This window comes from Tachypleus tridentatus, chromosome 13 (genome assembly GCF_004210375.1).
Source record: "Tachypleus tridentatus isolate NWPU-2018 chromosome 13, ASM421037v1, whole genome shotgun sequence".
Classification (NCBI taxonomy): domain Eukaryota; kingdom Metazoa; phylum Arthropoda; class Merostomata; order Xiphosura; family Limulidae; genus Tachypleus; species Tachypleus tridentatus.
The window spans coordinates 255,643,051-255,655,370 of record NC_134837.1 but is presented as its reverse complement, the minus strand read 5'-3'; the positions used below and the strand labels follow the sequence as shown (position 1 = coordinate 255,655,370).

The following is a 12,320-nucleotide window of genomic DNA, read 5'->3' as shown; positions in this document are numbered from 1 at the left end:
CTCATCACTCTTGGTATATATACATCTACATCATTCGACATAACTTACAACTGCCGGTATTATTCAGTACGTTTAGATTCCTCAACATAACTTACAACTGCCGGTATTATTCAGTACGTTTAGATTACTCAACATAACTTACAACTGCCGGTATTATTCAGTACGTTTAGATTACTCAACATAACTTACAACTGCCGGTATTATTCAGTACGTTTAGATTACTCAACATAACTTACAACTGCTGGTATTATTCAGTACGTTTAGATTACTCAACATAACTTACAACTGCCGGTATTATTCAGTACGTTTAGATTACTCAACATAACTTACAACTGCCGGTATTATTCAGTACGTTTAGATTATTCAACATAACTTACAACTTTGGTGTTATTAAGTACGTTTAAATTAGTCAACATAACTTACAACTCCCGGTATTGTTAAGTTCGTTTAGATTATTCAACATAACTTACAATGTTAATCAATTTTCTGGTTGTACTACGAAGTATTAGGGGAAGACATATTTGCAGGGGTTAGGTGACACACAATAGTTAGTGAAGCACCTTTCTGAAGTATACGATACAATATTATGTACACATAACCTACATGTGTACACGACAAAATAAATGTTTTTCAACCCGAATGCAATTAAAATGTAATAACATTTATGATGTAATATATAACATAATTTATTTATCAATATTTGTTACTTAATACTTCTCTGATATTAATACGACATTGGGTACTTCAGTATCAAAAGTTACACCAATGGAAACATTACAAACAAATCACACCCTGAAATCGTAGTAAAATGCAGATTGACATATAACTGAAAACACAACTCAAGTTAGATGAATATACACCTCAAGCTCTGATGATCCTCTCCTGTCAAAGAAAGTATAAATATTGAATAGTTTATCCTAAAACAACAACTTGCTAAACCATCAATGGAACCATAACTATGAGAAATGAATCATATACTACAATCTCTAAAATCATGTAATGTTAGTTTCATAACACATACTTCACAACCTTGACTATACAAATAAAACTGTAACGTCTATGGAATGAAACATTTAACTTTAAGCATAAATATGCAACTGAACAATAAAGAATGGAGATGTCATCCAACCATATCACTGATGGCCTTTGTAAATGAATGGAGATGTCATCCAAGCATATCACTGATGGCCTTTGTAGAAGAATGGAGATGTCATCCAACCATATCAATGATGGCATTTGTAGAAGAATGGAGATGCCATCCAACCATATCACTGATGGCCTTTGTAGAAGAATGGAAATGTCATCCAACCATATCACTGATGGCCTTTGTAGAAGAAGAGAGATGTCGTCCAACCACATCACTTATTCCCTTTGTAAAAGAACCATATCAATGATGGTCTTTGTAGAAGAACAGAGATGTCATCCAACCATATCACTGATGGCCTTTGTAGAAGAATGGAGATGTCATCCAACCATATCAGTGATGGCCTTTGTAGAAGAATGGAGATGTCATCCAACCATATCAGTGATGGTCTTTGTAAAAGAAGAGAAGTGTCATCCAACAATATCACTGATGGCCTTTGTAAAAGAACTGAGATATCATCCAAGCATATCACTGATGGCCTTTGTAGAAGAATGGAGATGTCATCCAACCATATCAATGATAGCCTTTGTAGAAGAATGGAGATGTCATCCAACCATATCAGTGATGGCCTTTGTAGAAGAATGGAGATGTCATCCAACCATATCAGTGATGGTCTTTGTAAAAGAAGAGAAGTGTCATCCAACAATATCACTGATGGCCTTTGTAGAAGAAGAGAGATGTCATTCAACGACATCACTGATGGCCTTTGTAGAAGAATGGAGATGTCATCCAACCATATCACTGATGGCCTTTGAAAATGAATTGAGATGTCATCCAACCATATCAATGATAGCCTTTGTAGAAGAATGGAGATGTCATCCAAGCATATCAATGATGGCCTTTGTAGAAGAATGGAAATATCATCCAACCATATCACTGATGGCCTTTGTAAAAGAAGAGAGATGTCATCCAACCATATCACTGATGGCCTTTGTAGAAGAATGGAAATATCATCCAACCATATCACTGATGGCCTTTGTAGAAGAATGGAGATGTCATCCAACCATATCACTGATGGCCTTTGTAGAAGAAGAGAGATGTCATCCAACCATATCAATGATGGTCTTTGTAGAAGAATGGAGATGTCATTCAACGATATCACTGATGGCCTTTGTAGAAGAATGGACATGTTATCCAACCATATCACTGAGGCCTTTGTAGAAGAAGAGAGATGTCATCCAACCATATCAATGATGGCCTTTGTAGAAGAATGGAAATATCATCCAACCATATCACTGATGGCCTTTGTAGAAGAATGGAGATGTCATCCAACCATATCACTGATGGCCTTTGTAGAAGAAGAGAGATGTCATCCAACCATATCAATGATGGTCTTTGTAGAAGAATGGAGATGTCATTTAACGATATCACTGATGGCCTTTGTAAAAGAATGGACATGTTATCCAACGATATTACTGATGGCCTTTGTAGAAGAATGGAGATGTCATCCAACGATATCACTGATGGCCTTTGTAGAAGAATGGAGATGTCATCCAACCATATCACTGATGGCCTTTGAAAATGAATTGAGATGTCATCCAACCATATCACTGATGGGATTTGTAAAAGAATGGAGATGTCATCCAACCATATCACCGATGGTCTTTGTAGAAGAATGGGAATATCATACAACCATATGACTGATGGCCTTTGCAGAAGAAGAGAGATGTCATCCAACGATATCAGTGATGGCCTTTGTAGAAGAATGGAGATGTCATCCAACCATATCACTGATGGTCTTTGTAGAAGAATGGAGATGTCATCCAACCATATCACTGATGGAATTTGCAGAAGAAGAGAGATGTCATCCAACCATATCACTGATGGCCTCTGTAGAAAAAGAAAGTTAGCTCTACAGAGTAGTAATGGCCATTTTCACTGTTAATGATATGGCTTCCGCATCCCATTGGACATAATCAAACAGCCCACTTGAGACTAACAGAAATAATGTCATAAAACAGCTGTTTATAAAGATACTGGTTGAATATTATTGGTTATCTCAAGATCTGTTGTCTGGCCATAACTTTAGCACATGAGGAATTGGTGATTGTTGTTGTAGTGGTAGCTGTTGTTATGGAAATCAGTAGTTCTATTGTCGTTGCTTCAGCATAAGCTTTAGTTGCACCAATCGTGGAACAGAAATTGTTGTTCAGACTTGAGTTTTGGGGTGAGCACCTCGGGTCTTTGGCTCTTTGCTTTTGTTGTTATACTTGTAACTAGTAATGAGCTCCCCTCAGACACTCATTAACTCTCTGAATTTTAGGCTCGTCTGGTAATGTTTTCCCACATCCACTAATGTCAGATGCTGCTCAAAAAAACAACAACCCTAGCTCACCTTGTTTTGACTGTGATGAGGATAGCTGGAAATTTTTTTTCTACTATAGGTTTCTAAGTTGTGTTTCCAATAATGATGTTAATTGTAGTGTTGTTATCACAGTTTATGGTAATTCCCTTGTTCAATTGATTAATATAAAAGTAACTAAAGTCAGTACTGAGCTCCGGTTTCCAATAACGCATGTGGATGGGATTTTACCGGACGGGATGCACAGCTGGATAAATAGGTGTCTTATTCAAGGTTATAAAGACTGGAAGTGGACAATTAACAAAGTCTTTTGAGTACAAGAAACAAGCAGTGTATTACTTAACTGTGCTTATACTGTGGTTGGTGTAGCTCTGAAAGCCAAAACCAAAATCATGTGCAGTTTCTGAAACTGAGAATCAAAGTAATTAAAAAAAAATTGTCATTAATCAAGATTAAATCACTCATTACCTCACGTGAGTGAAGAGTTCCTCCTGCCACATCTACCTATAGTTGAATATCAATGGTACAAATGTTAAAGAAGACGCATTTACCTCTATGACGCAACAGTGGACTACCATAGCTTCTTCAAACACCCTCTAGCTCAACACAGGCTTCTTTGGATTAAATCTCACCATTTATTTCAGGTTTCTAAAATAGCTGAAAACTATGATGTTTTTAGTTGGAACTTGTGTAAGAAATAAACTTTTCAAAACAGATTTTTCCTTCTCAGGCAAGATTGTGGAAGAATTCATTTGTTTTGCCTAAAAAAGGCTTGCAGTTCATTTTCAATCATAGCACAAACAGTATGCGATATATGATCGTATACCAATAGTTTCCGAAGCTTGAAACAACTCTGTTATATTTATGTTACACATTTACCACGTTGAATTGTACTTGTATTCTTTTACAAATCAAAATAAATGAGTTAAATGAAAGTTACACTCAAGATATAACTAAAATTATGTTTGAAAATCGCTGATGTAGAGGAAGCAGACGATGTCACCGGCAAACAATAATGTTTTATTTGTTTGTTTGTTTTTGAATTCCGCGCAAAGCTACGCGAGGGCTATCTGTGCTAGCCGTCCCTAATTTAGCAGTGTAAGACTAGAGGGAAGGCAGCTAGTCATCACCACCCACCGTCAACTCTTGGGCTACTCTTTTACCAACGAATAGTAGGATTGAACGTCACATTGTAACGCTCCTACGGCTGAAAGGATGATCATGTTTGGTGCGACGGGGACTCGAACCCGCGACCCTCAGATTACGAGTCGAACGCCTTAACCCTCCTGGCCATGCCAAGCCAACAATTAGGAACAGCTCAGATTTCCATGAAGGACAATATAGACTTGCTGTCTCTAACCTAGCTCATGTTTGGGTTCCCAAACTTTCTAAGCACAATAACCTTCAGAAAGCATCTCAGAACGGCTTGTGTGGGTATTAACACTTTTATTCATAAGCACAGAACAAGTTTCGATCTTTCAAGAGGGTTTCTCGTCATCAAGCACACCCAGAAAGTTTTGCACCATGACTGAGGTTCACCCCATCCACCCAGTAAATCTTATATAGTGAATTCTTTAGTGGTATTATGCATTTTGTGTGTTTACTTTCTCTTGTCACCAGGGGAATCTGCGACGTCAGTTTGTGAACCGCTGACCGAACACGTGTTAAGGTTAGGTACGTGAGACATGAGTCGCTATAGCGTGACAATACCATAAAGTTGCTGGTGTCTCATTTCTATCTTGTACTCTTGATCGTATGTGGTATATGGTATAATCATTCAACCCATTTACAGCAGCTATAAGACAATTAGCAAAGCCATAAAAGTGTAATAAACAAGTGTTTCACACTTTATTAGTCCATTGTGCTCGTATTATCTTCAGCATAGTTTGAAATGTCAAAACCTCAGTCTAAAACTTGGATGTGTTTTTAACAGCTAAAGCGAAACTAACGCACATAAATTTGACATTAACTTGAAGTGCATTGAAGGTTTCTTTTGCCTTATTTGGCAATAAAGATTCTAAAATTTTCAATAAAGAATAACTTCGCAAATTGGCAACACCTTTTTGCTTTATGTCTTTATCCTTTGTACGTAACCAAACATTACTTACACCTATATACAGAACACGATTTATTTAACGATAAATCTATAGCATGATATACACATCTAGTGAACAATTACTGGATTTCGCCAGTGCTTGCTTATTCACATTACACACGACGTAGTTGCAACACGTAGTGCCATCTATGATTCAGTAATTATAACGCTAATCACTTTTTGTCAATGGTACTATTCGCGAGTTTATAGAATTTTGTACAGGATTTTGAAAAAAAAACCAAAAAACTACGTCTTATATAACTACGCAACATTTCGCAAAAACATAGCACTGCAAATGCTCGCGCTAAAGATAGTGACTTTTGTTAAAGTTGTATATCCTTTCTCTGTTTGCAGTTAAGCGCAAAGCCACACAATGGGCTGTCTGTGCTCTGCCAACTATGGGTATCGAAAACCCGTTCATAGCGTTATAAGCACGCAAACATACCGCTGTGCTACTGGTGGGAGTGACTATGAATTGGCACGAATAACCATTTTACTTCTCAGCTGCGTATGGTTTATTTTTACTTTGCATCGTACACTTTTACATGCAACTGAGAATTATCTTTTATTTAAACAAGAACAATAGAATCGAATAAACAAGAGATCATTCGCCATTTTAAAGAGCCAGCAGATTTGCGCGTGACACCCTGCTTGGCGGGGGGTGCTTCTAACTTGAATAGAACAAACAAGTTTTCCCCATATGGTTTAAAAGTTTCATGTAACAGCACATGTCTAAAACACAGCTGGTTTCTTTCTTTATTTCGTCGTGCGTCATGTTGAGAAAATTCATTAAATCCGAAGCATGTGGGGCTAATGAAATAATTAAAATATTCATTATACACAGCTACAGTAGATTGTACTGTCTTGTTGTTCTTTTTTCAAAGAAAACTGGAAAACAAATCACCCAGTGCAATAAAATAATACAAAGATGAAACTAAAGTTCAATAACCACAAGTAATTGTACTTTGTTGGTAGCGATACAAACGATTTGTATGAGTGGTGCTCCAGTATTCATTCATATTTAATACTGTAAGGCTTAGTTTCAAACATTCGAAACTGAGAGGTTTAGGTTCAAATATTCGAAAATGTAATGATTAGGTTAAAATATTCGAAAGTGTAAGACTCAGATTTAAACAGTTGAAAATGTAAAGCTTATATTCGAATACTTAAAACTGTGAAGCCTAGATTCAAATATTTAAAACTATAAGGCTTAGTTTCGAACCTTCGTAACTGTGAGGCTTAGCTTCAAATATTCGAAAATGTAAGGCTTAAATTTAAACATTTGAAAGTGTAAAGCTTATATTCGAATACTTAAAACTTTGAAGCCTAGATTGAGATATTTAAAACTATAAGGCTTAGTTTCAAACATTCGAAGCTGTGAGGCTTAGGTTCAAATATTCGAAATGTATGGCCTAATTTCAAATATTCGAAAATGTAAGGCTTAAATTTGAACATTTGAAATTGTAAAGCTTTTATTCGAATACTTAAAACTGCTGTGAGCCTAGATTCAAATATTTAAAACTATGAGGCTTAGTTTCAAACATTCGAAGCTGTGAGGCTTAGGTTCAAATATTCGAAAATGTAAGGCTTAAATTCAAGTATTCGCAATCACAAATGCTCGTGACAAAATAAAGTCAAATGTGTAAACTCAGTATAAGAAAACGTAAAATATTGAAGTTGTGGACAAGGCAACAGGAAAAGAAGAAAACAAATAATATAAAACATGAAACAGTGCGTTAAACAAAATAAAATGTAATAAATAAGGAATAAACATGTAAATTGCTAAAACTCAAGATAAAACAAATTAAAGCATGAAAATTCGGTACAAAACAAATAAAATATGAAACTTTAAGACGAAATAACTTGAGGAATGAAACTGGGGATAACTTTCAAGACAGTGAAGTCTCTGTTCAAAGCATTATGGAAAGAACGGTTTCGACAAACAGCGTAGAATTCGAACTTATGAAAAGCGAAACTTTGGACAAGACAAATTTGAAACGTTTTATAGCCTAAAAATATGTAAACAAAGCATTTTTATATGAATGATTGTGGACAAACTAGAAAATGTACAAAATATATAATAGAATAACAGGGCGCACGATATGAAATATTTATAATAAGACTCCGAAGTAAACATAAAAAGTGTTCTACGCATGTATACATTTTCAAAGTGTTTGTATATCTAATAGTGGGCTATTTGATAAACACAAATACAGCTTTCGCAACATACATGTAGCCATGACAAAATCTGTAGCATGGGCAGTATATAACATTCATCTCTTGTGTAATCCCAGACGGCTCGGCATGGCCAGTTGGTTTAGGCACTTGACTCGTAATCCGAGGGTCGCGGGCTCTCGAATTCCCGTCTCATCAGATATGCTCGTCCTCTCATACGTGGGGGCGTTATAGTATACGGTCAATCCCACTATTCGTAGTAAAAGAGTATCCCAATAATTGGTGGTGGGTGGTGATGATTAGCTGCCTTCCCTCTAGTCTTACACTGCTAAATTAGGGACGGCTAGCGCATATAATCCTCGTGTAGATTTGCGCGAAATTAAAAAAAAAAAAAAAAAAAATCTAAGATTAAATATAAAAAGTTATAAATTCGAGACACCAACGACTCTCCAAGTCTAACTAATGTGATACTTCAAGTAGTTTACAAGTCTAGCTAATGTTCTGCGAACTATTTGAAGCTAAGCATAAAGCTACACAATGGGCTATGTGTGTTCTGCCCACCACGGGTACCTAAACTCGGTTTCAAACAGGAAAAAGTAATTCTTGTCAATTTTTAAATTTCTGTCTTTGAACGCTCAAATTCTGTGTGCGACCTAAAAATCAAATTTATTTGAGACAATGTTAGTTGTAATTACTAGAAAGGAGGGAAGCAGGATTGAAAGCTAGCAGATCATACATCTGTCGTATTAAGCATATTCTGTCGTTTATGTAAACATACGAAATCATAATAATAATTTCATGATAAATCTGTTTACTGTCTGTTGATATTGAATAAATTATATGATAAACGATTTTATATCCTCACCACATCATGCTCTCTCTGATGACCGTGAAACTTGACAGTACGTCTGTTGCGTAGTTTTCATTGTCAGTTTTTTAGCATTTTACAAAACGCTACGCTATATATATTACTGTTTGGATACAATTTGCTGCAGGTCTCTTTCTGGGTGGTCCTGATCACCAAAGCTGATCCATATTCCTTTGTTTTATAATGTCGATAAGTAAAATGAAGATTTCTGTCTTGAAAATTTTAAATACACGACAAATAAATCTCTACTTTTTGGGATTATGGATATTTTATGTAGGAAAGAGCTGTTACATACTCTTTCAAATCAACCAATTTTCTGTGACATCACACCAATCAGGAACTGTAAAATAATATGGAAATGTAATTCTGATACATGCTGTTCCATCGTGATTTTCTATACGCTGTACTTGTTTCGGGATTTGTTGATTTAAATATTCAAAATTGTTCGTACATAATACAGTTGATTTTTAGTATTCTCTTCCTTCTATCAAGTGGCCACTCCATTACCACCACGGGAAATCGAACCCCGGATTTTATCTTTGTGAGTCATTAAACTTAACACTTTTCCGCTGTAAAACTGTCCAAAAAAAAAGAGACGAATATGTTTATCAGGTTCTTTCAACGGTCACTGTCACTTTTATAACACATACACAGCTGAAACTGTACGGCATGTTCAGCAGTATCGCTGTATCTTTAGGTATTCTGCTGGACAAGCTAGTCAGAGGTCGTGTTTAGCTCAGTAAGTGTGTGAGAAAAATGTCAAGAAATACTACAAAAAATGTTTCATTATTTCAAACTTTCCATGAAGAGTATATTAAACCCAATTACTATTATTTATATCAAACACTGATTGCTGTTTTAAATTATTATTTGTAGCATGAATGTAACTCCATATTTCCAGTAACAGTCCTGAAGTTAATTTGGATCATAAACCAACGAATTATTTTTCACGAATGTTGATAAACTTTCCATAACTTGTTTTAAACAGTAATTATTGTAGTTTGTGGTGGTGTTCAATTTTTTCGTAATCATCCTTAAAATATCGATGGGTTGAATGCCTATATCAGTTACTAAAATTAAAATATTATTTATTTATAAGGGAAAAAAGGTATAACGTTTCACATACGTTTGTTTCTTTTCTTGAATTTCGCGCAAAGCTACACGAGAGCTTTCTGTGCTTTCAAATACGTATGAGCGTTTTTTTACTTGCTTATTGTATACTATCAGTATTTATACATTTGTATTTGTATGTGTGTGTGTGTTTGTGTGTGATGATTTTGGTTAGGTTGTTTGTTTGTTTTTTGAAGTTAAGCACAAAGGTACATAATGGGCTCTTTATGTTTCACTTACCACGGGTATCGACCCTAGGGTTCTAGCGATGTTAGTTTGCAGATATACTGCTGTGCCACTGGGGAGAGACCTTCGATTGGAATACGAAACGCGTTCAATAAAAGTATACATAGGCAGGACAGTGACATATAAGTTAAGTTTATGAATAAATATAGAACATTTCACTTTTGAAAATCGAATTTTTTTTATCTATGTTTAATTATAATTAATATTATAATATTAATTAATATCATGTTTATGATGTTTAACCTACAGGTCAGGATGCTTTGAAACGAAAAATAAACATTTGAAATGTAATGGTTATATGAGAAGAAAAATAAATTGGCGTGTTACACTTCCCTCGTGAGGGTGGTGGGTGCATTACTTAAGATGGGAAAAAAGAAGGACATTGACCATGAATATAGCTTTCAAGTGACTTAAAACTGTTTGCTTTTTTAACAGAAATAGATTACTTACAAATGTAATAATAAATAGGATTTTGGGGTTTCCATTTACACAGAATTACTCAGGAAATTAAGTGCCGTTAAAAGTGTTGAACGTAAAAAATGTGACACTGCTTCTAATCTCATTAATTGTGACTTAAGCAACGGTTATCACTGTAGATGTTTGTCATACCCTCAAAATCTTCCAGTCCAGATGTTTGTCATACCCTCAAAATCTTTCAGTCCAATTTAAATCCTTCTTCGCTAATCGTGAAAATATTAAATTTTGTTTTGAATATTAGAAAAACAGATTCAACAGTTCAAATTAACTGAGGAGTAGATTGTATATGAGAAAGTAAAAGTGGATACTTCCTACCAGAACTTGATGGTGAGGACTGATATTCAGATTGTATTTGTACTGTAAAGTTTAGGCTTAGATAACACAGAAAAGTGGAATTGGGATTATGGATTATTAAAGTTATGGAATAATAAATTCCATAAGAATCTGGCGTAGAAAGACAGTGGTATGAATTTAAAATGAAACAAGAAGTATTCGATATAAGATTCTCGTAACTGTATTGTTAAATCTAAATCAGTAACTGTATTGTTAAATCTAAATCACCTAATGAGTTTGAGTTGCTCAGTAGGAATAAGAAAGGTTAGATGACATATTTCTATAGAAATCGAGAATGGTTTGTGTTATTAGATTGATAGGAATAACTGCCTATGACATCCTTTCATTATATCATTCAATGACAACGGCTACTTTCTTTTCATTCTAAGCCTAATTTCTAGCTTATTTTGTTCTTATAATTCTTTCCTTGATTTTTATCTTACCGAGGTGCGGAGAGCACTCTGAACGTAACTGCTTGTTTAGCGCAAACATAGACGATAGACTATCTGCGAGGAATCGAACACCGGATTTGAGGGTAATATATCCTCAAACGTATCAATGACCCACTGGAGGAACCAAGCGAGTACATACAGTCTAAATCTGTCAGAAGTATATTTTAACGTTTCATGTATCAGACTAACGACTTCGTACTACTGTAAGCGTTATGTTTAATTATATCATTATATTAGACGAACGTAAAATAAATAGTGTTATTTGATCAACGGTTAAGCAGTAGAACATTGTTAAAAGAGTGTTTTGTGTTCTATACAAACTTCGAACTGATAAACGTATCAATTCATTTTTTTTCTTCTTTAGATGAACCGTCCAATCCAGGTAAAACCTGCCGACAGTGAGAACAGATGGGGTAAGTACTGAGAAAGAAATGCGAATTCTAATCTATCATGTGTTTTAACACTTGTCTCTGAGTTACTATTACCACGCCTGGCTGGTTATCCTAGACAAGAAGGGCAAATCCAAAGAATAAGACAAGGCTTCATTTATTGGTGGAGTGTGTGTTACATGTCTTTCACTCCCACAGTAGGCCTGGCATGGCCAAGCGTGTTAAGGCGTGCGACTCGTAATCTGAGGGTCGCGGGTTCGCATCCCCGTCGCGCCAAACATGCTCGCCCTTTCAGCCGTGGGGGCGTTATAATGTTACGGTCAATCTCACTATTCGTTGGTAAAAGAGTAGCCCAAGAGTTGGCGGTGGGTGGTGATGACTAGCTAGCTGCCTTCCCTCTAGTCTTACACTGCTAAATTAGGGACGGCTAGCGCAGATAGCCCTCGAGTAGCTTTGCGCGAAATTAAAAACAAAACAAAAACCAAGCCACTCCCACAGTAATCTAATATTTTATAATAAACTAGCTGAAGTACCCGTCTCCTGGACGGAAGTTATGTAAATCCAAGATTAGTGAAAGGTTATCTTGGAACGTGAAAACGTACTTTCTTTAACGTGGGCGTAGTAGCAGTAAAAACACCCATAAAATTTGCAAAACTGAAAATGTGTGTGTATATACCCATGGATATAATGAACCTCTATACCAATTTTGGTCAAGATCCATACACACAC

General features: G+C 35.6%; 1 protein-coding gene across 5 annotated transcripts in view; it reads left to right on the top strand.

Annotated features, from left to right (window-relative positions):
- The window catches only part of LOC143237905 (CUGBP Elav-like family member 4), a 206,426-nt gene that overhangs the window by 108,608 nt on the left and 85,498 nt on the right, over positions 1-12,320 (top strand). For all 5 annotated transcript variants that reach the window (XM_076477645.1, XM_076477646.1, XM_076477644.1 and 2 more), the window contains exon 2: positions 11,567-11,615. In XM_076477645.1, coding sequence (XP_076333760.1) covers positions 11,567-11,615 — 49 coding nt within the window. The remainder of the gene's footprint in view (positions 1-11,566; positions 11,616-12,320) is intronic.